This window comes from Vombatus ursinus, unplaced genomic scaffold, assembly GCF_900497805.2.
Source record: "Vombatus ursinus unplaced genomic scaffold, bare-nosed wombat genome assembly UNPS02014797.1, whole genome shotgun sequence".
Lineage (NCBI taxonomy): Eukaryota > Metazoa > Chordata > Mammalia > Diprotodontia > Vombatidae > Vombatus > Vombatus ursinus.
The window spans coordinates 7,631,594-7,659,450 of NW_020954575.1; the positions used below are offsets into that span (position 1 = coordinate 7,631,594).

General features: G+C 40.4%; 1 protein-coding gene across 1 annotated transcript; it reads left to right on the plus strand.

Annotated features, from left to right (window-relative positions):
- TRIM25 (tripartite motif containing 25) lies at positions 1-27,147 on the plus strand. Its single transcript, XM_027870354.1, has 8 exons — positions 1-714; positions 4,387-4,482; positions 5,348-5,581; positions 10,002-10,173; positions 18,107-18,184; positions 18,313-18,387; positions 22,242-22,340; positions 24,923-27,147. Exons 1-8 carry the CDS (start codon positions 85-87, stop codon positions 25,450-25,452), a joined length of 1,914 nt encoding a protein of 637 aa, XP_027726155.1. The 5' UTR covers positions 1-84; the 3' UTR covers positions 25,453-27,147.
- Positions 27,148-27,857: the final 710 nt, after the last annotated feature.

Below are 27,857 nucleotides of genomic sequence, written 5' to 3' on the forward strand. Positions count from 1 at the left end.
CCCCTAGAGCTAGTTTCATTTCTCTCTCCTCAGGAGCCATCCTGAAACTGTTTTCTTCCTTGAAGGCGTCTGGAGAGGATCTCGATGGCCGAGCTGCAGCCCCTGGCCGATGAGCTGACCTGCTCCATCTGCCTGGAGATCTTCCAGCAGCCCGTGACTACCCCGTGCGGCCACAACTTTTGCTTGCCCTGCCTGGACAAGACGTGGACCGGCCAGAGCTTCCAATTCTACTGCCCCCAGTGCCGAGAACCCTTCCAGAAGAGGCCACAGCTGAAGAAGAACACGGTGCTGTGCGCACTGGTGGAACAGCTACAGCAAGTTAAGATCCACAGGGATTTGGGGCAGCCCCACAGTGCGTCCCAAGATGGCGAGCCCTTGGACCCGCAGTCGAGGAAGGGGGACCAGGCGAAGGATGAGATGGTTGGGATCGTGGCCTGTGACTACTGCTTCCAGGCTCCTGCGGCCAAGACGTGCTTCACCTGCATGGCGTCCTTCTGCCAGGAGCACCTGCGTCCGCATCTGGACAACCCCACGTTCCACGGCCACGAGCTGCAATCGCCCGTCGGGGACCTGGCCCGTCGCAAGTGCCCTGAGCACGGCCGCTTGCGGGAGTTCTTCTGCTCTCAGCACGGCGTCAGCATCTGCTGCATCTGCCTGGTGGGGCACAAGACCTGCTCCCCGGTGGCCCTGGACGTGGCCAGGACCGAGCTGAAGGTGGGCAGAGGGGGAGGGGGGACAGGCACGGCGGGGGAGGTCCTGGGCTGAGTAGCGGCTCCGTGGAAGCCTGACCCCGGGCTCCAGCCTCAGGCCCTTGCGGGAAGCTGGTAGCAATGCCCGGCTTAGCTTCAATTTCCCCATGCCAGGATTAGTTTCTCTTCCCTGGAGTTTCGGACTTTCAAGGGGAAGACCCTGTAGTTGAGCCAAGAAACAGGTTAGGGGGCTTGTGAATGTGGGCGAGAGAGGCTCAAGAATCTCGGGGCACCTATTCTCTGTAGACGCCAGGCTGGGCAAAGGTGTTTGGGTCCCTTTTCTATGTGAGCCTGTTAATTTCTTGGTCTGTAGAAAGATGCGAAGTAATCCTGTCCCGTACCCAGACTTGTTAGGAGGAAAAGCGACAGTCAAAGCGAGAGGGCTTGCTTGCAGAGTAGTTCTTTGGGGTTCAAGCCCTGCCTCCTATATAGTGGCCGTATGACCCTGGGCAAGTCTCTTAACCCCCTCACTGCCCCAGGTAACTTATAAATTACAGAGTTCATGCTGTTTTGCTTTGATCGAGGGAGATTCCTTCTCCAGAATTCTCTCAGAGAGGTGCTGGGTGGATCCCGAGGTCTCTCCCTATCTATGAGGCAGTATTGCTAAACTCGGGAAATCTGGGAAATCGAAGGCCCCAAAATTATTTTAAAACGTATGATGGGGGAGTGACGAAAAGGTCTTCTTTCAGTTTCCTTGAGACCCTGATTGAAGTGACTGCCCTAAAATCATGAAGCTGGGATGAGAGGGTCATAGATCTTAGCAGATCAGGAACTGAGGTCAAAGTACTTGACCAGGGTGACACAAGTAGTAAATGTTTGAGGAGGGATTTGAACCCAGAACCTCTTACTTTGAAGCCAAAGCTCTTTCTCCTGTTGCTTTCAATTTTCTCACTTGTAAAATGAGGGGGTTAGCTTAGGTGATCTCTAAGGCTCCTTCCAGCTCTAAATCCTATGATCAGAAATACAGGGTCCACCAGTCCTACTGTCAGTCTCTCTGTCTTTCTGTTTCTACCTCTCTGTCTCACACTCTGTTTCTGTCTCTCTGTCTCTTCCTCTATCTCTCTGTCTCTCTGTGTCTCTTTTCTCTTTCTACCGGGCCAAAAAATGCCTTAAAGTTTCTCTCTCTCTCTCTCTTTTTTTTTACATTATCTGTTGTATCTTCCGGTAAAAATATATGCTCCTTGACAGCAGGAACTCTTTTTTTGTTGTTTTTCTTTGTATGTGAACCTCCTAGGATATATATATAGTAGTAGGGATCTAATAAATTCTTGAGTTGAAGGATGATTAGGTCTTTGAAGCCCAAGGCATTTTTGTAAACATTCTTTGAGAATTATGAACTCGTCACCATCTTCTCTCCCTTTTTTTCTTTTCAAAAATATTTTACTCTTTTCACATTCATTTTTAAAATTTTTAGTTCTAAAATCTCTTCCTCCTTCCAGCCTCTCTGAAACCCATTGAGAAGGCATGCAACAATACTCATTATACTTGTGAAGTCATGCAAAGCATACCTTTTTCTTTTTAGTGATGAAAATTGGTTCCTCCACACACATTCCTTTTTCCTTAATCTGAATCTTCTTGGGGTTTTGAGGAGATTTTTGGTGACTGCATTTTAAAAAAATAATATTTTATTTTTCTCCCAGTTATACGTAAAGATAGTTTTTAACATTTGTTGTTTTTTTTTAAATTGAGTTCCTAATTTTCTCTCTTCCTTCCTCACCTCCCTCTTCCCTGAGTTGGTAAGCAATTTGATGTAGGTTATACATGTTCAGTCCTGCAAAACATATTACCGTATTAGTCATGTTGTGAAAGAAGACACAGACCCAAAGGGGAAAAAAAAAACACAAAAAATACAGAAAAGTGAAAAATAGTATGCTTGCATCTGCATTTAGAATCAATCAGTTCTTTCTCTGCAGGTGAATAACATTTTTCATCACGAGTCCTTTGGAATTGTCTTGGATCATTGTATTGCTGAAAATAACCAACTCATTCATAGCTGATCATTGTACAGTATTGCTATTACCATGTACAATGTTCTCCTGGTTCTGCTCAATTCACTTTGCATCAATTCATACAAGTCTTAACAGGTTTTTCTGAAATCAGCCTGCTCATCATGTCTTACAACACAGTAACATTCCATTATACCATATACCGCAACTTGTTCAGCCATTTCCCAATTGATGGGCATCCCCTCAATTTCCAATTCTTTGCCACTGCAAAAAGTCATTGCGTTTAAAAATTTTGAATTCCAAATTCTCTCCCTTCCTTTCTTCCTTTCCCTCTCTTTGAGAAGGCAGGCTATTTGATGTAGATTAGACATATGTAGGTTATGCTGCCAAAGAAAACACAGACAAAAAAAGTAATCTGTAAAATAAAGGAGATTCGATGTTCTCTAAAGTTGCTTCCAGCTCTAATATTCTAACTGTGATGTGTCCAAGGTAACAGAGCAAGTTAGTAGCAGACCACCTCTGTGTCCAACATTCTGTCTTCTCAAGTCCCTGACCACATTGCCTCTGAGTTCCCTTCTAGCTCTGTGGTTCTGTGATTTCCTCTTTGGGGCTGGGGCTTTACCCAAGAGACAGGTTTTTTTTTTTTAATCTAATAGGGCACCTCCTATAATTGGGGCTTTAAACAGGACACTTCTCAGTGACCTGTGCTTTCAGAGTAACTTCATCTCCCTGCTGTTATCATGTCAAATTCGGCTTTAAGGTCTGGCTCTGGATTCTGGATTGAGTTAAGGGGGTTGACATTGCCAATCAAACAGAGGAAATGAAGTTATTTCCTGGGCACCTAAGAGGTCATATGCAACCTTATTGTCAAAAGACTGACCTCTTCTCCCATCCCCATTTCTATGTCCACAATCTGAGTTTGAAATCAGGTTTTCCATGAACTTGCTATGTGACCTTGTACCTTGACCAGTAAGAATGTACCTTGACCAGTAAGAATGTGAGAGCTGAAAGTAACCCTAGATATCTTGGAGTTGGAGGAATCTTAACCTTTTGTTGTATATAGCCCATGTATAAGCCTGTGTACCCCTTCTCAGAATAATGTTTTTTAATGCATAAGATAAAATATAATAGATAGGATCATTAAAGAAACCAATTATAGAGAAATATAGTTACTAGACTATTAAAAGAATAAGTTCACAGACTCTAAGTTAAAAACACCTTATTAGGTCTAATTAAATCTAAATTTCCCCATTGTGCAAGAGAGACTACTGAGACCCAGAAAATTGAAATGACCTGTCCAAGATCTTACAGCAAGTTAGGAATTCTGAGTTTGTTTCTTCATACATAAAATGAGAGAGGTAATCCATACCTATATCACAAGATTATTTGGGAGATGAAAATGAGTCACTTAAAATGAGAGATGAATTCTTTTTAAAATTAATTTTTTGCTGGTTTTTAAAAATTATTAATTTTGTATTTTGAATTTAGAAAAAACAACTAAAATGGCCATTTCCATATAAGTAGAAGAACAGAAAAAGAGGATTGGCATGGAAAATTAGTTCTTTACAAATGTAGAGTGTTTGGGATATAGCATGGGGACCTGGCAGCTTCTGGGAGCATCATGGATTTTGGGCTGAGGGCCACTGCCAGTCAATCACTTGAATTTCTCTCACTCTTGTTTTTAATTGCAGTCCAAGATGAAGCAGAAGCTGACAGTCATATATGATCATATCAATATGGCTTCAAGTGCCTTGAGAGATGTAAAGTTGAAACAACGTGCAGTCCAGGTAAATAGGCAATGCCTTTACCAGTCATCCAGGCTTAGATGACTTATCTCCCTGACTCCCAGCTGTCCCATTTTAATGGAGATATTGACAAATTGAAGGCATGCCCAGCAGCTCCCTTCCAGAATTAGAGAGACCCATGCCTGAAACCTTCTGACTAATTTGAAGATTAAGATTTTCAAATATTTGGAGGTCTCCCATGGGGAAGATGGATTAGATTGATTCTGTTTACAAGGGGAGGGCAGAACTAGTGATTAGAAGAGGCATAATTCAGCTCCCTGTCATTCCAGTCCACTAATAAGAACTTTGCACCAATTAAAGTCATCTCTCAATGCAACTGGTTGCTTTGTGAAGCATTAAGTTCCCCATCCCTGGGTGTGTTCCAACAAAGTCCCAAAGACCAATTTTTGGAGATTGTTGTAGAGTGGGGAAGGTTGGATTTGATGACATCTAAGGTCCTTTTGAACCCAAAGATTCTATGCTTCTCTAGGACTTACAAGTCATTCTAACCTTCCTTGAGAGCTAAAAATCAAAGTTGAGCTTGGAAATCCTAGTTACATATCAAATATGGAATCATTTCAATCATTGATTTAAAAGGTAACCTTGGACCCAGTTCCCCCTCTGCCTGCTAAGTAGAAATGTTGACAAATTGGGGGGCTTGCCCAAAGGTTCACATCCAGGATTAGAGGGACCTAGATTCCATTTGCAATCAGAGGGCAGATGTAGCCCTTTGCTTATGTTAGGTTATCTAGCACTCCTCTGGTGAAATGACGGTGATGGGATAGGAAAAAAGCTCTGTAGAAGCACTGGGACTGTCCCATCTTATTTAAAGCCACTCCAAATCAAAATCTTTCTTCGGATCCCTTAGGATACAGCAGCTAGAAAGATGGACTTGTTGAAACATGAATATGAAGAAATGAAAGCCCTCATCGAATCAGAAGAGAAGAGTTCTCTGAGGAAGCTGAAAGAGGAAGAAAAGAGAGTTTTGGACAAATATGACCATGTTCATCAGGTCCTGCAAAAGAAAAAGGGGGAAATTGAGTCTATAAAAGAAGAGATTGAACTTTTGCTCACAAAAAATGATGAGATTGCCTTTTTGGAGGTGAGTCCTCATTGAGTAGATCCACAAGGGCTATATTGAATGCCTGCCTTGCCTCTTACTGGGCCAACTGTTCCTCTGATTCCCTCCCCTTTCAGGAGTATCACTGTTGTTGTTCTGGACCTGTGATTTCATCAGAGCAGGGAACTCCCAATGTGGAAATTCCCAGTGTAGATGATCTATATTTTAGCCTCAGAGAGTTGCACTGAGAAGTATGTGTCAGGGGAAGGCTAGCTCTCTGGACATTTTCTATTATATGTTGTCTTTTCCCATTGTAATGTAAACTGCTGCAGGGCAGGGACTGTCTTTTTTCTTATATTTGTATCTCCAGCCATAGTACCTGGCCTTAAATGCCTGTTTCCTTGTTGTACCTCACTGCCTCCCTAGCCATTATAGGGTGGTAAAAGTCTACGAGAACATGGAGCCTGCCTTTCTTTAAAAAAAAAAAAAAGTTTTATTGATGCTTCTTATATTTATTCCACCATCACTTCAATACCCCCTCCATTTCTCCAGATTGAACCCTCCTTTGTGACAAAGAAAAAGCAGTTAGTAAATGTACCAGTTATGAACAGCTTGGTGGCACAGTGGATAGACCACTGGGTTTGGAGTCAAGAAGACTCATCTTCCCGAGTTCAAATGTGGCCTCAGACAACTTACTAGCTGTGTGACCCTGGGCAAGTCACTTAACCCTGTTTGAGACATGATGCTTTTATTTATTTATTCATATCGAGATATCTACTGCCTTCGTAGTGTGGCACAGTGGAAAGATGACTGAATCTAGAGAAGAAAGAGGATGTGCTGGGTTCAAGTCCAAGCTCACCTCTCTGATTTGGGGCGAGTCACATAATCTCTTTGGGCTTCAGTTTCCTTATCTGTAGAGTGATAGGGTTGGACTAGATGGTCTCTGAGGGCTCTTGAAACTCTAAATCTATAAATCTATAATTGTCTATGAGGGTAGCTAGGTGGCTCAGTGGATAGAGTGCTGGACCTGGAATCAAGAGACTTATCTTCCTGAGTTCAAATCTTGCCGCAGACACTAGCTGTGTGACCCCGGGCAAGTCACTTAACCCTGTTTGCCTCAGTTTCCTCCTCTATAAAATGAGTTGGAGAAGGAAATGGCAAATCACTCCAGTGTCTTTGCCAAGAAAACCCCACATGGGGTCATGAAGAATCAAATATGACTGAAAAACGACACACAATCATACCTAATACGGTGACTGACCCTGCTAATGCCTGTTCTATCCTAGTTGTCTTCTGCCTCCCACTCTGCTAGGAGGAGGTGGCTATATTATCTCTTTTAGCAGGCCGGGTGGTGCACTAGATAAAACTTTCAGACCCAGACTCAGGAAGCCCTGAGTTCAAATACAGCTTCAGATACTTCCTTGCTGTGTGACTTTGGGCAATTCACTTAACCACTGTCTCAGTTTCCTCACCTGTAAAATGGTAATTATAATGGTACCTACCTCAGGATTGTTGTGAGGATAAAATCAGATAATGTTTTGAAAGCCCATTGCAACCCTTAAAGCAGTATCTAAATGCTAGCTATTATAATATATTATTATTATTTTTCAGTTACTTAGAGTTCTACTTCCTTTTAATTTTCCTTCCATTTGCATTGTTGTAGATATGTGCATGTGTTGCTCCTGATTTTATTCCTTTCATTCATCATCAGGTCATACAAAACTTTCTGTGTGCTCTTGATTCACACTTATCATTTCTTACTGGACATCACTGTTCCATTGCATTCGTATAGCCTTTCTCCAAACAATGAGTCCTTACTTTTGCTTTCAGTTCTTTGCCACTAGAGAAAAGGCTGCCATGAATGTTTTGTATATGTTGGCCTTTTGTTTCTGATTTTGAATTCCTTGGGCTCATTACCCAAAGGTCTCTGGGTCAAAGGATTTGGATAGTTCAGTCACCTTTCTGGCATAGTTTCAAAAAGCTCTCACCACTCCACCAACAGCATGTTAGTATGCTTGTCTTCCCACAGCCCCTCCAGTACTGAGTCTTGTTTTTTTTAATCATTTTCTCCAATTTGTTTGATGTGAGATGGAGCCTCATAGTTGTTTTAACTTGAATTCTTCTTACTATTTAGTGATTTGGAGCATATCGTCAAGTAGTTACTTAGAGTCTGCAATTTTTCTTTTAAAAACTTTCTAGCCTTTGACCACTGGTCTATTGGGGAGAAAGGCTTTTGGTATTATATATCTGTGTCCAAATCCTTTGATTTGGAATATTATTGGATAGTCAGAAATGAGAGCTATGAGGAGACGTGTGGGAAAATCTGCATGAAGATGACGTGGCTGGAGGACTCTCCCCTCTTTTCAGTATCTGCCCAGTTTGTCCTCATCCTCATCTACCATCCTTCCCACCTGGCTCAGTGTTAGGACTTTACTCGGGAGTAGCAAATGAGTGTCCTTCCACCTGCACACACATGCCCCTCTACCTTGTCATTATGGGGAGGGAGATCCACAGACTGATTTGTCCCAGGCCCCACACTTCCCTAGCATGGAACTTGGTTCTGTACTCCCCACACCCTAGCAAACTCCCTGCCTACTCTCAGCCAAATCTTTCCTTTCAGTTGTTTTTCTAGGAGTTGGGAGAAGTGGAAGGTCTCCCAAAGTGGTGCAGTTTCACCTGCTTTCCCTTTGTGGCCAAGGTCATGCATGTGCATGAGGGTTTGATTATGTGAGAGATAGTGTGGTACAATGGAAAGAGAGCTGACCCCAAAGCCAGGAAGATCTGGATTCAGGTTCTGCCCCCCCCAACTCATCCTGGTTATGTGACTTTGGGTGAGTCAGTCAACCTCTCAGGGCTCTAGGCGACTCTAAGCCTATAAGTTGCAAAGCAGGTGCTGATCTGTATCGGTGGAAGATTTTCTTTAAGCAGGAGTTCTCTATACCTGTGAAATCCCAGGCTCAGTCCCTGTCCTTATCCCCCTGGCTCAGGTTCAAGGTGTCACCTGTGATACAGCAAAGTCACCTGGACCTGAAAGGATGACCTCTGGGATACTGGGCAACTTGCTTTTTTCTCTGAGCTTCAACATCCTTGGTCAAATTCAATTCAAGAAACATTTGGTCGGGGTTATGGCTACCAAGATGACAATGCTTGCTCTCAGTGAGTTGGTAGTCTATTGCATGGGGGGAGGAAGATATATATAAAAAAATGAGTGTAATTGGAGGTTATCTGAGGAAGGAGACTAGACTGACAATGGAGGGATCAGGGAAGCTTTCATGGCAACTGAGCTGAGCCTTGAAGGAAGTCAAGGATGCTGAGAGGAGAGTGGAGGAGGGAGTGCATTTAAAAGAAATATATTTTATTGCTGTTCTTTTACATCCATGTCACTTCCCACTGACAGCCTCCCCTGTAACAGATCAGAATATTGCGCAAAATACAATGGCCAGATCAGAATATGCTTCCTGTATTGCACACCTCTGGTCCAGTAACTCCTGGAGGAAAGATGAGACTCATACTTCACCCACAGCCCTCAGAGGTCATTTTTGATCGCTACTTTGATCTGCCTTTTGGAATCTTACAAAGTGCCCTCCCCTTCCTTTACATGGTCCTGCTTATTTCATTGGGCTTCTCTTTAAGCATTGGTCATTTCATACAGCTCATTCATAGTTCCATTTCATTCATACATGACATTTTACTCATGCCCCAACTACTGAATATCCACTTTGTTCCTGCTATAATGAAGAAGGGTTGCTTTAAACATTTTCCTGTAGGTGGAATCTTGGGAGGGAGTCCATGCCAAGCATGAGAGCTAGTCATTCATAAAAACATGGAGGAGGCAGGAGATGAAATGTCAAGGTCAGGAACAGCTATACTTGAACACAAAGAGTTATTAATGAAGGAGAATAGTTTGAGATAAGTCTGGAAAAGTAGGTTGGAGCCAGATTATTTAGGACTTTCAAAGGCAGGTTAGGGAGTTTATAAGCAATAGGTAGCCACTGAAGGGTTTTGAGCAGGGAAGTAATATGGTTAGGCCTATACCACTGGAAGATTATTATGAAAGGTGGTTTGGAGAGAGGAATGATTGAAAGTGAAGCAACCTATTAGGAAGCCATTGTAAAAGTCCTGCTAAGAAGTGTTGAAGGACTGAAGTGATGTGGCTGTGGAGGAGGAGAGAGGTTGCATGTGAGAGATTGTGGAGGGCTAGGTGCAGCAACATTTTGCAAATAGGGCAGGGAGCAAGGAGAGGCATGCAGCAAATATGACTTCTAGGCTGCAAAATTGCATGACTTGAAGGGAGACTTTGAGAAGTTTCGGTGCACACCCCTCATTTTCGGAAGGGAAAACAGGTCCAGAAATGTTCAGTGAGGGGGCTGGGCTAGGTGATCCTTAATCAAAGTCCCTTTTGTGATTCTCTGAAGCTTAACCTTGTGTATTTTTCCTGGGCTAACCACCTGCCTTGTTTTAGAAAGCCTCGAAGCTGCAAGAACTTGTCATCAAGGCTGTGTACGTACCAAAGAATGATTTAGACCAAGAGATGATCCACAGTGTTTATCAAAATGCCTACTCCCTTAAAGACGTTTTAAAACATGAAATAAACAACCTTCAAGAGAAGAAAACAGAGGAAGCTACTAGCCCAGGTAATTACTTTAAAAAAAAAACAACCAACTATTTTGATCTTAACAAATACCAAATCCAACTGGAGTTTCTATATTCACAGTAGAACAGAAAAATATTTATACATTTAACTGCAGACATTAATTATATATAGCTTGTTTTTCTTTTTTTGAGGTAATTTTCAAAGCTGTTCTGCTTACCTGTAGCTTTTTCTGGCCTTACTTCTGTTTTCTTCTGTGCACTGAAAAAAATTCTTAAATGATTCTTTTTTTCCTTTTGTTTCTTTTTTTTGGGGGACCCTGTCCCTAACCCCTTCTTTCTCCTTCTAATCCCTATTGAAGACTTAAAAAAAAAGAAAAGTCCTTGTGACATTTATACATAGCCAAGCAAATCAAATTCTCACATTGACTGTATCTGAAAATTTATATCTTATTATTCATCCTGAATCTTTATATTTCTGTCAGCAGGTAGGTAGCATGCTTCCTTATCAGTCTTCTGGAATTGTGATTGATTGTTGCATTGATCAGAGTCCTGAAGTCTTTCAAAGTTGTTTTTCTTTATACTAATGTTGTTATTGTAAAAAAATGTTCTCTTAATTTTGCCCTCTTCACTCTGCATCAGTTTATATGAATCTTCCAAAGTTTCTCTGGAATTATCCTTGTCATCATTCCTTAGTAGCCCCAGGATTAATAGTCATTATATTTGGGACAAAAATTCTATTCTGGATGGTAGGGTGGTGGTAGTTGGGGGTTATGGAGAGTAGTTTTGGGGAGAACTCAACCATCCTCTCCATACTGGACAGTTTGGGGAAGGAAAAGAGATTTGGTACCTTTTCAAAACCTCCTCCATTCTCTGTGCATACTGTTTAAAGCCAACAGCCAGGTTCCTCTCTACTTTTCTACCCTTATTACACATTGTTCCCTTTCTCATATTCTGCATGAAGAACTGGCCTTCTCTCAACTCTCAACTCTCTTCCTTTGCATAGACTGTCCCCCATGTCTGGAATATATTCTCTCCTCATCTCCAACTCTTAGAATCCCAATCTTCCTTCAAAGCTCAGTTGAAATATCTTCTACACCTTCTGTATTAGTCCCTTCTTAATTAACATTCCCCTTCCTCTCTCCTCAATTACCTTGTATGATAAAGAATCACAGAATTTTTGAGCTGGGGTACCCTTGGTAGCTATCTACATTAAAAAAATCCTCTGATGAAAATTAAAATTAATATTACTTTGATTCTATAATGTATTGATTTTATATCGTAATTGGATCTGTATCTGCCTAAAATTACCTTTCTATGTCCTTGAGTTGTGGTTTGAGTTAAAGTTATAATTAAAAGAAAAGTTGTTTTCTCTCATACTGGTAGCCCCTAGGATACTTCCATGACATCTGTTTGTTATAGTCATGCCCCACAAGTTAACTTGGCACCATCCTGAAAAGATATGTCTTCAGTCTTTGGATGTCCTTGTGCAATTAGGGGAGTTTTTCCCTTTTCCAAGGAGACTGCAAATCTGGTAGTTTTGATCCCCTAGCAAAGATTACAAGATGCAAATGGGTCCCATTGAATAGTGAACATTCCTTAGTTGTCAGAGAGGAGCGGTGATTAGCCTCATGTGAATGCCAGCCCACCTTTCTCAATTTAGCCAATTGTGGTGTTCCTGCCTCAACCCTACAACCTCTCACTTTTTCTCCATGCCTATCAAAACCCTTTCTTTGTGTATCATAAAAAGGGTCCCCTCCTTCTCACTGAGGTTGCCAGTCAGACCCACTTTGTTAACAGCTGTGTACCTCAGTTTATCTTTATTAATTTTATTTGCCATACCCTACTATAAAATAACCAACAAGTTGTCAGCTAATCTTTACTTGAAGACCTCCAAAGAGGGGACAACCCATGAGCTCTCAAGGCAGCCCATTCCACTTTTGGACAGCTCGAATTATTGTGAAGTTTCTCTTGCCATCACACCTGAATTTGCCTCTTTGAGGGTTCCCACCATTACTTCTGATTCTTCCCTTTAAGGACAAATAGAGTAAGTCTAATCCCAACTAGATGGTCAGTGGCTAGAGTGCCCAACCTGGAGTGAGGAAGACTCATCTCCCCAAGTTCAAATCAGGCCTCAGACACTTCCTAGCTGTGTGACCCTGGGCAAGTCACTTAACCCTGTTTGTCTCAGTTTCCTCATCTGTAAAATAAGCTGAAGGAAAAATGACAGACCACGTTAACATCTTTGCAAAGAAAACCCCACAGATGAGTCAGACATGACTGAACAAGAAAAAAACAAAACAAAACAAAATCCCTCCTCCAGATGATAGCCTTTCGGATGCTGGAAGACAGCTATCATGTTCTCCCTGAGTCTTCTCCATACTAAATATTACCAATACCCTGAACTGATCCTCCTAAGAAATGAATTCAAGGCCTTTCATTATCCTGGTTCCCCTCCTCTGGACTCTCACCAGCTTATCAATGTTCTTCTTAAACTGTGGCAACAAGGACTAAACACAGTATTCAAGATGAGGTATGACTAGGGAATTGCACAGTGGCCCTATCATATCCTTATTCCTAGAAACCATTCTCCTAATGAAGCCCAGGATTACATTAGCTTTTTTTGTCTCCCATATCAATCCCATTGCTGACTCATATTAAGCTTCTGGTCCATTGAAATCCCCAGACCTTTTTAAGAGTAACTGCTGTCTAATCATGTCTCTCCCATCTTGAACTTGTGAAGAGTTGTTTTTTGATCCAAGTGTAGGGACTTTTATCTTTATCTCCATTGAATTTCATCTTATCAGATTCAGCCCAATATTCCAGGCAGTCCAGATGTTTTTTTTAGTCCAGATGTTTTTGAATCCTGATTCTATCATTCAATATCCTAGTGATCCCACCTAGCTCTGTATTATCTTTGTGCAAAGTTTCATGAGCATTCCTTCTATGTTGTTATTGTTTCATCATTTTTCAGTCCTGCCTGACTCTTTTGACCCCATTTGGGGTTTTCTTGGCAATGATACTGGAATGCTCTGCCATTTCCTTCTCCAGCTCATTTTATAGATGAGGAAACTGAGACAAACAGGGTTAAGTGACTTGCCCAGAGACACACAAGTAGTTTCTGAGCATTCCATCTATACATTTAATTGAATCACTGATAAAAATGTTAACTGGCACTGGGCCAAACTCAGATTTATAGAGTATTCTCTTGGAAACCTTCTGCCATAATGATATTGAGCTATTAGTAAATATTCTTTGAGTCGGGCCATCCAAAAAGTCATGTATCCATCTAATTGCCTTCTTGTCTGGTCCCTGTTTCTCCATCTTTTCCACAAGAATAGTATAAGCAAAGGTGTGCTGATAACTGTGTGACCACCAGCAAGGGACCAGGAAAGGAAGAGGAAGTTTAACTTAAATTATTCACATTTTCTCCATCACCTTAAACCTCAATAACTAACAATATACAAAACAGACCTTGATTTGTAGTGTTTGCCTATTTTTGAAGTGTCAGTGCTCACACTGACAATTTAACAGTTGTCTCTTGTTAGCTGGTTAGAGCTGGCTCCAGCATGCCCCTGAGTATGAGGCACTTTATGAAGAACTTTACCAATATTCAGTTAAAGTATATCTATGCCATTCCTGTCATCTGCTTGTTGATTTATTCTGATGACAAAGGAAAAGAGGTTACTCTGGCATGACCTGTTCCCTTAGAGGGTGACCTGGTCTTTTGAAATCATTGCTTCCCTTTCTAGAAATTCATGGACTCTTTAATGAGTTTCTAAGAGTTTCCCCAGGAATTGAAATGAGTTTGTAGACTCTGTTCTCTTCTCTTTTTTCTTTATTTTTGGAAAACTGGGATAATATTTGCCATTCTCTGACCCTGCAATATCTCTCCTATTTCCTGTGATCTTTCAAATATTACTGACAGTGGGAAAGCAAGCATGTCTGCCAGTTCTTTTATTATCCGAGGGTATGGTTGATTGGTGCCAAGTGATGTGTATTTATCAACATCAGCTAAGTTTCTTCAGCCATCTTCTTACTCATCTTGGGTATCAGTTCCTTTTTTACTCATTTTTGCTTCATCATTTCCATTGTAAAGGTCATTGCCCTTTACAGAGAAAAGAGAAGTGATATATGCACCGATCAGCTGTACTTTCTCTCTGTGGTTAATTATCATTGCATTTACTCTCAAGTAAAGGTTTTACCCTTTCTTTATTCATCCCAATTTAGGTTTTTTTCTTTTTTTAAACCCCCTCCTTTTTTTTTTTTTTTAGCATTTCTCATCAGCCTCATCTTGTTTTGAACTTTAGCACATATGATACTGAGTTTGTTTTTGTTTTTTTTTTGTATGGTCTGTTTCGCACTTTTATATGTATCTTCTGTTACCTGACCTTGCTTCTTACTGCTGTACTTCCCCCTCTCATCCCCACCTCCAAACCTAAGTTGTTCAGTGAGTTCCCATATGCATCCACATCAGTCTCTTTAGACCAATCCCAATTTTTTTCTTATCATTAGGACTGTTTCCCTTTGTATCTTCAGAATTTCATCCTTGAGAATCTTCTCCTTGAGCTGATTTTCTTTGTATCATTTTACTCCATGGGATCTTACTCATCCTTCCTTTGGATACATTAAAATCTGCTTTCCCCAGATCCAGGGTGCATGACAGACTATGCCTGCATCTCCTCTCCTCCATCACAGTCTCTTAGGTATGTTCATTTCTCCCTTAGCATTCCTATTATTTCCTCTCCAGTAACTGGTTACTCCCAGTTGGGGAGAATCACATCCAGAATAGAATTTCCTCTTGTTTCTTCTACTTTTTGAAGGATGAAATAAATTGTCTCTTTGGCAAACCAAGAACTTATTAACTGCTCTGCTTCTGGCAGAGAGAGAGAGTTCCATCAGATGTCTGGATAATGGAAATGCCCCAATCACTACTATAGCATGCCTCTACACCAGGCTTGTTATCTGTTTCTATACTCCTTGTCCATTTCTCTTTCCATCCAGGTGGTCTGTATTATATTTCAATGACAAAATCACTCTTGTTTCTCCCTCCATTGACCTTCACCAAATACATTCTGTCATGATTCCATCCTCCTGCTCCTGTATTTCCTCATATGAGTATATCTTTTCAATATTCTGTGTTCCCAACTCCCCCAACTTCTTACCTATTCTATTTCTTTTGGAATGAAATACACCGGTCCAGAGCCTCAGTCCACTCATGGGTTGTATTCTCCCAATTCTCAGTGATATTTGTGAAGTCAAATTTATCTCCTTAGATTAGGACTTCTGTTGCATTTGGCTTGTTGCCTAAACTTTGGGCATTAAACATTTGAGGCCACAGGTTTTGCTGCTGGATCTGTTCTTGTGTTTTGGCTCCCGTGAACTTCCGGGTATTGAATTGGTTCTCTCCCAACATAGCTTCATCCTGTGTTATCTAGCTTGAGGGATGTAGGTAGTCAGTCTGCTTCCTCCCCCATCCCTTTTAGTTCAAAGCTCATGTGATTAGATTGGCAAGACACGCAGCCAATTTCCAGGCAGCTAGATAACTCAGTTGATGTGGCACTGGTCCTGGAGTCTTCCTGACTTTTTGAACCTAAGTTCAAATCTGGCCTCAGACATTCACTAGCTGTGTGACTCTAGGCTAGTCACTTAACCTCTGTTTGCCTAATCCACTGGAGAAAAAAATGCCTAACCACTCTAGTATCTTTCCCAAGAAAATCCCATACAGGGTCATGAAGAGTTAGACATGACTGAACAGCAACTCCATTGCTGCCCAGAAATCTGTTGTCTATATATTTTAAGCCATGGTCAAGAAGCACAAATCCCATTTCCAGACACCACCTTCTTAGCCAGCTGTTGATATCTCAAATTATTTTTTTTTCTTTTGCATCCGTTTCATTCAGGGGACAACAGTGAGGACAATAAACTTATGCCACTTCAGTTTCTTGACCAGTGTCTTAATAATCACTGACAATGCCTTTTTAGGTTCCTTTTTGTGGCACCATTTGATGTTGTTGTTGAGTTGTTTCAGTCATGTCCAACTCTTCATGGATCACATTTGGGGTTTTCTTGGCAAAGACACCGGAGTGGTTTGCCATTTGCTTCTCCAGTTCATTTGACAGATGAGGAAACTGAGGTAAACAGGGTTAAGGGACTTGCCCAGGATCACACAGCTAGTAAGTGACTGAGTCCAGATTTGAATTCAGGTCTTGTTGACTCCAGGTGTAGTGCTCTGTCTACTGTGGCCACCTAGCTGGCCATGGCACCATTTGTGCCCACATTAATCTCCAGAAGTAAATGTTATCATCTGTTTTGGTAAGTCTTGGGAGGCTCTCTGGTAGGTCTTCAGTATATGTTTTGGGAGGACAACTACCCTCTCTTTTCTTGTTACCAGGTTGATAAGTAGCTGCCTCCATACCCCGAATCGGGGATTCACCTACTATTACTACAATTACTATTACTTGTCACTTCTTCTATGACCCTTACTAAATATCTCATCTGGTAGCTTTGGTGGCTCTACTCTATCATCTTATACAGGATTAATTGCAAGGAATCACTACCTCCTATTACTCTCTGATTCTTCCTCAATCTTTTACTTATTTACATTGTATAGACTATTTCTACTTATATGTTTGCATTGTCTTCCGCCTGATAGAGTATCAGCTCCATGGAGAACAAGCCAAGCACAGTTACACTAATGTATCTGTATCCTTGATGCCAGGTGAATAAGAAGTGCTTGATGGTTGATTGATAGCCCCACTCCTGATCTCTCTTCTGGATTCAGCTGGGTGGTTTTCATCATCATTTGGTTATTTCTTTTTTATAAAACAGACTGTTTGCCACCACCCAGTCATGTCCTAGCAGAAGTTGACTGATTAGTTTGGGGCCACTTAAATCAACTTTAAGGGAATTTTACATTTGATCCAAGTTATAACTTCTCTATGTTTGATCTGTCAGTACCTCCTAGCCATATCATTTTGCTCATTAGCCTTGCTACTAAAAGATGGTATGGGCCAGAAAAGAAGAAACTCCAGGTTGGTCTGCTAACCACCTTCCTCACTGAAATTGTACTTGATTGGGTGGAGAGGCCACTGGAAAGTATTGACCAAAATGTGGTGTTTAAATCACCCATTAATTTCAAATATCCAAATTCTCCCCATTTCCCCTGTATGTCTTAATTAATTTATTAAGCATTTGTTAGGCATCTGCTTATATTCAAGGCATATGCTAGATGCTCAGGGGGATTACAAGGACAGACAAATATAGGCTCATTCTGTGGCTTAGAGTCTAATACAGACAACTGGTATATAAAACAGGTTGGGTTAAGTGCTCAAAAATAAGCATTTATTAAGCATCTGCTGTGTGCCAGGCACTGTGCTAAGTGCTGAGTATATAAAAGAAAGGCAAAAAAGAGTTCCTGTTCTCAAGGAGCTCAGAGTTTAATGGAAACCAACACACAAACAACTATGAACAAAGCAGATATGTGCAAGATATCACATTATATATGAGAGAATCATCAGAGGGAAGACACTAGCGTGAAGTCATGGCACTGGTAGAACCAAGAAGGCCAAGAGATAAGGTCTCTCTTGGGGGAAATCTTGTAGAAGCATAGAATTTTAGAACTGAAAGGGATCTCAGAGAGCTAGCTCCAACTTTGTGGGGGAGGTACATTTGTCTTAGGGTCTTAGAGGATGGGCAAGATTTCAGTTGTCACAGACATGGGAGAAGAGTATGATAGGTATAGTAAATGTTGTGAGTACAAGTACAGAGGTAAGAAATGATAGGATGTTTCTAGGAGATAACAGGTAGTTTGGTTGGGCTGGAAAGAATCTTGCTCAATGAGACTAAGAAAAAGCAGGCTGAGAATAGATGGGGTTGGGGGTGGGGCTTTGCCTCATCTTGGGGAGTTTGCAAAGTGGCTGATGTGTTTGTTTGAAGCTCAGTTGTGTGTACTGATCCCAATCTCTGTTGGAATAGATGAATCTGGAAAACCTTCATCTTTCTTTGGACCAACATATCCCAATAGAGATTATCGCCAAACAAGACGGCTGCCCAGTAAGTGATTCCTCATAAGGCTATGCCCCGCTGTGCCTATGGTGATGCTTTTTGCAGAGGAAATTGCTAAGTCTGTTGGTAGGTGTTACTGGTAAGATGCTCATGGCTCTATTTTCATCTCTTAAAAGGGGACAAGCCAGGGGACAAACCACAGCCCAAGCCACAGAGGCAGCAGCAGGAGAAAAGTAGAGTTACAGATGAGAGTAAGTAAATGTGGAAGAACAAAAAGCAATTGGGTTTTTATTTGTTTGTTTGTTTTTGCCATCTCTACGCAGTAGACAGCCACTGAGAAGCGAAAAGGATTTTACCATGACCAATAGATGCTGGGTAATCATCCAGTTCAACCCTCTAATTATACGGACAAGAAAACAAGGCCAGAGAAATTTAGTAACTTGTCCGAGGATGTAGATAGTAAGCAGCAGAGTGGCTATGCTAACCCAGGTCCTCCAATGACCTTTTATTTAAACTTTATATCAAAATATTTTCATGTTTGGCTTCTGGGAGGAAAATATTTTTCACTTTTATTTTGTTTTTGTTTTTTGTTTTAGGTAATTTGGGTTAAGTGACTTGCCCAGGGTCACACAGCTAGTAAGTGTCAAGTGTTTGGTCTGAGGCCGGATTTGAACTCAGGTCCTCCTGACTTCAGGGCCGATGCTCTATCTACTGCGACACCTAGCTGCCCCTATTTTTCAGTTTTAGATACATTTTATTGCTGCCTTTTGTTTTTGCATCACAGTAATTTCTGGAAACATCCTTCCTCTTTCCTCTCCCAACTCTTCAAAATTGAACCCTCCCTTGTAATAAAAACAGGCAAAAACACCCAGAAAACACATGCCAAGTTACAAAAGCCTGACACACAACCTTCTGGCCTCTGGATATCAGTGCCCGTGTTTATGTGGTACTTCACAGGCTCCAGCACATCCCAACAGCCCTGGGTCATTCAAGGATAGGAAACGGAACTGGGGGTATTTAAGCTGGAGAAGAGGAGACTCGGGGTGATGTGAGAGTGGTTTTCAAGTATTTGGCATGAGCATATGCCATATACATATGGCAGACTGCATATGATAAGATATACAAGATTCTTTCCTAGTAGATCCCTGTTTCTGCTGGGAGGAAGGAGATAAGAATATCACTCTCTCCTGAAGTATTTGAGAGTTTGGTGGGGATATCTGTAGACCATACCAAAAATTAAGAAGGGGCAAGGTAGAGGGTCAAAGGAAAGGAAAGAAAACTGAATCACTGAAAGATTTTTTTAAATGCACAGAAAAGAACAGGACAGCCACAAATAATCACAGATAAACAAGAAAGCTTTGGGAGTTTAAGTGTTGAATGTATTATATATTTAAAAAGAAAAATGAACTCTATATAATAGAGATCTGCAATTTCATATAATCCCCTTTTCTTTTCTACTATGCATGTGGAAATACCTTTTTATTCTATTTGTCAAGTTCATAATTTTTTTAAAAAGAAAAATAGGTGGAGGTTAATTGATGGGGGTAGGCAAGACTTTCTTGTTTAAAATGTAAATGTGGAGTCAAAGTTTTCAAAAATATTTAGTAGCTTTACTTTTAATGTGCATGTGTATATATTATAAATTTCACCATGGGAACTATAAATAAAATAGCCAGACCACAAGGAAGATGGGATCCTGAGTTAGGTCACATGTGTGGTTATCCTTCAGAGCAGATAGGAAGGTAACTAGATAGATAAAGCATTTATTAACTACTTAGAAAATCTAACACGTATTTAAAAAAAAAAAGAAATGAAAAAGGGGTAGCTAGGTGGCGCAGTGGATAAAGCACTGGCCCTGAAGTCAGGAGCACCTAAGTTCAAATCCAGCCTCAGACACATAACACTTACTAGCTGTATGACCCTGGGCAAGTCACTTAACCGTAACTGCCTCACCAAAAAAAAAAAGGAAAAAGAAAAAGAAATCAAAGAAGGGGAAAAATGTAATAGAATGAGAACCTGAAGGGTAGAGTGGAACAGGAGAAAAAACACAGAAGAAAAAGGACATTAGTTTAGCCACCAAAAGGGACCACAGAGTCCATCTAGTCTAACTCCCTTATTTTACAGAAGAAGAAACTGAGTTCCAAAGAATATAAGTGATCTTCCCAAGGTCACACACCTGATATTTATTCTGTGTATATTTATATTCCCATACCTTACACAGTTCCTGAACATAGCAGATGCTTAAAAAATCCTTATTGATTGATATTTATATCAATTCCCTATATATATTGGACATCAGACCTTGATCAGACAGATTTGTGGGAAAGATTTTTTTCCCCAATTAACAGCTTCTCTTATAATTCTTATTCAAATGCATTGATTTTCTTCATGCAAAAGCTTTTCAGCTTTATGAAATAGTCCATATTATCTTATATGATCACATTTCTCCCTTGTTTAGGTAAGAATTCTTCCCCTAGTATAATCCTTATGTTATGGTGTAAGATACTAGTCTGCCTCTAATCTGCCAAATGGCTTTCTAGTTTTCCCAGCAGTTTTGTGATTTAGGGAGTCTTTGATACTAGGTGTTTTAGATTTGTTGAACACTAAACTACTATGCAAGACTATTTCCAAGTCTTGTTGACCTTGTCCATTCCATTGATCAACTCCTCAATTTTTTTTTTAACTTGTACCAAATAATTTTGATTAGTGTTTTTTACTATAGTTTGAGATTTGGTAATGTTAGGCCTTCTTCGTTCCTTTTTTTTTTTTTGCATTATTTTCTCTGACGTTCTTGATCTTTTATTCCATCAGATGAATTTCATTATGTATCTAATTCTATAAAGTAGTCCTGGGATACTTAGTTTGATATGACATTCAATCTATTAACTGATGTAGGTGCTATCATCATTTCTTATTATGAAGATTGTTTTATATTTGTATTCATACAAGTTCTGAGTGTGAATTGTTGAGTAGGTGTTAAGATTTTATATACATTTTGTAACTATATTGAATGGAATTTCTTTTTCTGTCTCCTGCTGGGTTTTGTCACTAATATAAAGAAAGTCTGGTTTTGTAGGTTTATTTTGTATTCTGCTAATTTCTGAACTTATAAATTGTTTTGATTAATATTTTCATTGGAGCCATTATATTATCTGCAAATAGAGATGATTTTGCCTCTTCTTTACTTGAGCTGATTCCTTCTATTTCTTTGTCTTTTCTCCCTCCTGTTATGGCCAGCATTTCTAGACCTATATCAAATAGTATTGGTGATAATGGCCACCTTTGCATTACTCTTGATCATATTGGAAAGCCTTCTTTTTAGTGTTTACACATTACAAATAATGCTGGTTTTTCATTTTATAGAAACATTATTTATTATAGTAAGAAAAGGTCCATTTAATTTTATGCTTTTCAGTGTCTTTAAAATAGATTTTTATGAATCGTCTTTGTTTTTACATCACCTAGTTTTTTTTGTTGTTTAGTTGTTTCATTTGTGTCTGACTCCTCATGATCCCATTTGGGATTTTCTTGGCAAAGATACTGGAGTGATTTGTCATTTTCTTCTCCAGCTCACTTTACAGGAAACAGAGGCAAATAGAGTTGAGTGACTTATCTAGGGTCACATAATTACTAAGTGTCTGAGGCCAGATTTAAACTCAGGTCTTCCTGACTTCAGGTGGGCTCTCTATCCACTGTGCCACCCAGCTCCCCACATAGATTTACCCAATATGTTTCTTCCCCTTCCCCCTTCCATAGAACTATCCCATGTAACAAATAAAGTTTTTAAGAAGCAGAAAAGAAAAAAATTTCAGCAAAACTGGTTAATACAAAAACCAAACCCTGATGTTATATACCCATAGACTCCCATTCCCACCCTCATCTCTGCATAGGAGCAGAGGGAGTGTCTGTCTTTTCATATCTCTTCTTTGGTATTAAGCTTGTTCTTTACAATTTTGCAACATTCATTTTCCAGTGTTTTGTGACATCGTTGCACTTGCCCTCCTAGAGAGTAAGTACTTTTGGGAATAGGGAGATGTGTGCTCTTGCCTTTTGAATGTCTTATCCTGAGTTTATTTTGAAACAATGACAGATTTCTCCTCTGCAGCTACAGAAAAAGCCAAAGCCTTACCAAAGAATTCACCAAATCGGAAGATACAAGTACTAGAGGCCTTCTTGGCAAAATCCAGACCAGAGCTTTTGCAGTGTAAGTGCCATTATCAGTGGGGGAAATACCTGGGATTGTAGGATTTACAGCTGGGAAGGCCCTTAGAGGTCATCTCATCCACCCCTTTACTTCCCTTACCCTCTACTCCCATTTTACAGATGGGAAAAATGAGGCTCAGAGAGGGATCATAGCATTACAGATTTAGAGTTAGAAGAGACTTCAGAGTTCATCAAGTCCAAACCCCTTTATTTTACAACTTGGAAAAAAAAAAGATTTCTAGAGAAGGGAAAGGACTTGCCCAAGATCACATGGCAAGTAATGGAACCCAGGATTTGATCCCAAGTCATCCTCAAGCTCCAAATTCAGGGCTCTTTCCACTGTACTATATTGCCTGTCACATGTGCTAGATCTCACTTAGTTCTGAATGTCTTTTCAATGAAAAGTTATTGGACTTCTATCACACTATAAGGATTTAATCTTACTAACAAAGAAGCATTTATTTATTAATGATGGCTAAAGGAAAAGATGGCTGATATTGGTCCCAATATATGCTGTCCCCAAACATAGGCTGTATCCCCTAAACGACATCTATAGTAAGGAAAAGCACGTAAAAAAAAGCTCCATAAAATTATCATATCATATTTTTTAAAAAACCAAGAGGCTTTTTGGTTTATTATATTTTGTTATATTTTAATCATTACTTCTGTCCTCATTGTAGTGATACAGTAAAGAGAACACTAGCTCTGAGTGTGACCTTGGGCAAGTCACTTTAACTGCCCAAGACCTCAGTTTTTTCATCTGTAAAATAAGGACAAGATGGCCTCCAAAGTCTCTTCAACTCAAGTATAGGATTCTATGATCTTCATCACTTTCATTGTTATCTTCTTAGATTTAGAGCTGGAAGGGGCCTTGAGAGGTCAACTAATCCAACCCCTTCATTTTGTAGATGAGGAACTAAGGCTCAGAGACGGGCAGTGACTTTCATGCAAGTAGTAGGAGATTGAGTCAGGATTTGAACTCAAATCCCCCAACTCCAAACCCAGTGTTCTTTCCACTCGATGAAACGGATTCTTACCTCAGTTGATGCTTATCTCAGCATAATTCCAGGCCCAATTGAGTTGTACAAGTTAGATGTAGGAGCAAAATCTAGACTCTGTTTAGACTAACAGAATATTACTTTCATTGTGCCAATGAGAAAATGAAGGCCCAAAGTAGGTTAAGTAGCTTACCCAGGATTAGCCAGTCAGCCATCAAACACTAATTAATTAATTAATTAATTAGTTTGTTTATGTTTTCACTAAATATTTATTAAGTGAATACTATGTTGACAACATTTGCTAAGCATTAGGGATACAAAAAAAGACAAAAGACAGTCCCTGCCCTTAAAGAGCTCACAATCACCATATAGTATAGTGGTGGTTAGGATTTGAATCTAAAATGAATAATAATAATAACAACAACACATATAGTACTTTAAGATGTACACAGACTTCATCTAATTATCTCATTTGATTCTCATAATAACCCTATAATGTAGGTACTATTATTATACACACATTGATATCTATATATCTATATATATATACACACACACATATAATTATGCTGTAATATATGTAAAATATATATATGTATATATATATATGCAAACAATCCAGCTCTAGAAGTGTTAGCTACCATTACTGTCCCTAGTTTACACATGAGGAAACCAAAGTTAGGAATTTAAGTGACTTTTCCAGGTCACACAATTCTTAAATGTCTTAGACTGGATTTGAGCTTGAGGCTTCCTGATACCAACTCTGGTGCTCTGTTCACTCCATTTTCTAGATTCATGGCATGGTACTAAGTCCTTCCTCTTTAGGGGCTAATAATCTAATATTTATTTGGTGGTGTGTTAAAATGGAAAGAGCACTGAAAAATCCTGTGACCTGGGCTTGAATCTTGGCTCTGTTGTTTACCAACTGTGTGATCTTGGGAACGTAACTTCCCCTATCTGGGCCTCAGTTTCCTATTCAAGAATTAATAACAATAATAATAGCTAACATTTATAGAGCTCTTACTATGTGCGAGGCACTGTGCTAAACATTTTACAATCATTATCTCATTTGATCTTAACTAATTTTACAGAAGAGGAAACTGAGGCAAACAGAGTGATTTCCCCTGGGCCACATGGCTAGGAAGTGTCTGAGGCCAAATCTGAATTTGAATTCCAAATCTTCCTGACTCTTGGCCCAGTGTTCCATAATAAAATGAGTGGATTGGCCTAGATTACCTTTCAACTCCGATAGAAAGCATGGAGAAGTAAAAAATAAAAATGAAAAAAAAAACCTGTCAGTTAATTTTAGATCAAATTGCTAGATTAGTATATTGAAGACAAAAAAAGGTATATGGGCTGGAGTATGGAGATGGGAAAGCAAAACTCTCCTGATCTCAATCTGGAAAAATCTCATCAAAAAGAGGGGATTTCAAGAGTTATTTGAATGATGGAGGAAGAGTGATTGAGCAGGGAGGGGTTGGAAAAGAGAGTTGAGGATCATGCTTCACCATGTCAAAGAGGCTTCTGTCTACTCTTTTTAGTTTGCTCTTTGCACTCTTCCTACCCAAGAGTTTTGTCTCTGTAGATGCTACTCAAGTGATTCTGGACTGCAACACCGCCAACTACAAAGTGGCTTTGTCAGATAACAACACTGTAGCGTCCGTGGCCAGTGTCCCTCAGCCCTACCCGCCCCACCCTCAGAGATTCACCTACTGCTCTCAGGTGCTTGGCCTGCAGGGTTACAAGTCAGGAGTCCATTACTGGGAGGTGGAGCTGCAGAAGAACACCTTTTGTGGCATTGGCATCTGCTATGGGAGCATGGATCGTCAGGGTTCTGACAGCCGACTGGGCCGCAACAGCTCCTCTTGGTGCGTGGAGTGGTTCAACACCAAGATCTCCACTTGGCACAACGATGTGGAGAAAAACCTGCCCCTCACCAAGGCCACCAGGATTGGCGTGCTCCTGAATTATGATGACGGCTTTGTCATTTTCTTCGCCATCACAGACAAAGTTAACCTTATCTATAAGTACAAGGCACAGTTTTTGGAAGCACTGTACCCCGCCTTCTGGGTATTCTCCAGTGGTACCACTCTATCTATCTGCCCACTGAAATAGGAAATAGTTTTACTTAAAGGGTGGGACCTAGTGTTCACAGTCCATCCAACTCAGGTTACATCCTGTCTTGAGTTCAAATAACTATCCTCTGAGCTAAGGCTGTCTGGTTATAGGAGAAGCAACCTGCTCCCATACCATGATGGCATTCTTCTTTGAATCATTTTGCAGGTATTTCTGTGTGAGGTTGGGAAGTGGATTTGGGAAGGGGAAAAACATTCATGTTGATAGTGGGGGAGGATGGCACTTAGGGTTCAGTTAAGCTGAATTTTAAGGCCTAAAATCACATTGTGTTTAGGTAAGGTGACCTCTCAAAGTTGTACCGGCCAGTGCTGGTAATACCAGGCCATTGGGCAGTTCACAAAGACTTAGATCAATGCTAACCCAACCTCTGGAAAAGTATAAGTAGTACAGGTTGTCCTACTGGGCTGCACCCTGAGGGTTGGGTTTAGCTTATGTGGTATAACCCTGCCATCCTTCCTTTCTCCTTCCAACCCTAACTCTCATGATCATCTTCATCTCTTTGATTTTTTTGAAAAAGCGATGTAGAAAGAGAAGCATTTGAGATTGGGACCTTGATGCCAATCTCTTTCCCCATCCCCTCCAACCCCAGTAATTTTAATTCATAAGCCAAAAAATTTCAAGAGCTTTGCTGACTAGTCACGTACTGCTGTTGTAGTAAATTATAGTAACTTGGTATTGCATAGGGAAGAGGAGGCTATCTATTTTCACGTCCTAAGAGAAGAAATTCTTCAATAATTCTTTACCGAGGATCAAAATTTTTAAAAAGAAATCATTCTTTTTTTTTTTTTTAGTCTTTGTAGAGGGAAAAAAAATATCCCTGTAGGTAATTTCTAAAACTTTTCCTTTCCAAGGACATATCAGGGTCTTAGATATGGCTCCAAAAGGGATTATAATGATCATTTAGCCTAGCCCCTTCATTTTCTAGATAAACTGGGATGCAGTTAATCTATTACCTGCTCAAGGTCACACAGGCCATGAACTGAGCAAGAACTGGAACCCTGATTCTATTTCTCTAAACCCTGTACTCTAATGCCAGAGCAGGCAGAATTAGATCCTTTGTCACTGTATGTGACCTCCTAAGATGAGAATATTATTTTTCTTTCTGACTGCCCAGAGCATCCCTTATCCAATCCAAGGCTCAGAGTCAGGTCCCAAATGAGCTAATGGGCTGTGGAGGGGATGGTCTCTGACTTTGAATAAGCCAGTCCCCAGCTTCTGAGTTCTCAGTCAAGCCTCATCATTTGGGGAAGCTTTGACTACCACTCCCTCGCCTAAAAGGCTCACGGTTGCTACAGCGGACCGAGACCTTTCCTGTCATGGCACATGTTTACAGGAGGAGAAATAGCACTGGTGTTGATCCAGGCTCTTGGAAGCTCATTAATCTTCCCTCCTCCCCTCTAACCTGAGTTTGTTTAACATGATAACCATGGCTTTGCCGATGTTCTTCATCTCTTTTGTTTGTGAATAACTCTTTTTTTGTCTCTATTATCTCAGTGGACTAATGAGTTATTGGCAATATGTAGACGCAATTGGTCTTGGAAAAAAACCAGGTATGTACAATGTCTGAATCTTCCATGTGATTGTGTCTCTAAGAGAGTGCATCCTAGTGATGTTGGGATGCTAGACAAGAACATGTACTTAAAACTTCAAACTAGACGCGCCCCCCCAAAAAAAGAAAATAGGTAGGCATTCATTTGAATTGAGGCCATAGGTATCATAAATTTAGAGCTCAAAGGCATTGTAAATGTTGGGAAGTCCAACTTCCTCATTTTACAGCTGAGGAAACAGGCATATAGAATTTAAGTGACTTGCGTAGAATCACACAGCTACTTAGTGTCAGAGGTAGGATTTGAACTCAGATTTTTCCTGAATTTCAAGTCTAGTGCTCTAACAATTATACCACATCGATCTCCAGATTTTTCTTTTTCATTCCTTCCTCTTTGAACTTTGTTTGTCTACATTATCTAGTATAGCATTCCCCTCCTCTCCACACTGCCCCCCCCCAACTAATTTGACTGCAGAATGCTTTGGGATTTGAAATGCTAGCCTGGAGGTAATTAGAGGTTTGGGAGGATCCCAAGGGAAAACCATGGAACAGAAATAAAGGAAATTGTCAATTTTCATACTGGAAAATTATTGTCTATAATATGTATTTCTGATACATAGATGTTTTCACACTTGATGTATTTTTTTTAAGAGGGGAAAATATTATCAGTGAAAGCATCTCACAGAAACCTCTATCCATGTCCTGTGTAATAGTTCAGGACATGCTGGTCTAATCACTTGCATAGAACCTGTCACAATATAAAGGTGTGGGCCCTTCTTCTCAATGACCTGAAGTAATGACCTGGGTTTTGTGGAATAGTTAGGCCTCAGGATCCTAA

What these genes read in the sequence shown, in the direction of transcription:
- TRIM25 (XM_027870354.1), top strand. Translation starts at nt 85, where the DNA reads ATGGCCGAGCTGCAGCCCCTGGCCGATGAGCTGACCTGCTCCATCTGC. An exon ending in AGAGGAAGCTACTAGCCCAG is followed by an intron (nt 10,174 to 18,106) that starts GTAATTACTTTA and finishes CTGTTGGAATAG; the next exon opens with ATGAATCTGGAAAACCTTCA. An exon ending in CCAAACAAGACGGCTGCCCA is followed by an intron (nt 18,185 to 18,312) that starts GTAAGTGATTCC and finishes ATCTCTTAAAAG; the next exon opens with GGGACAAGCCAGGGGACAAA.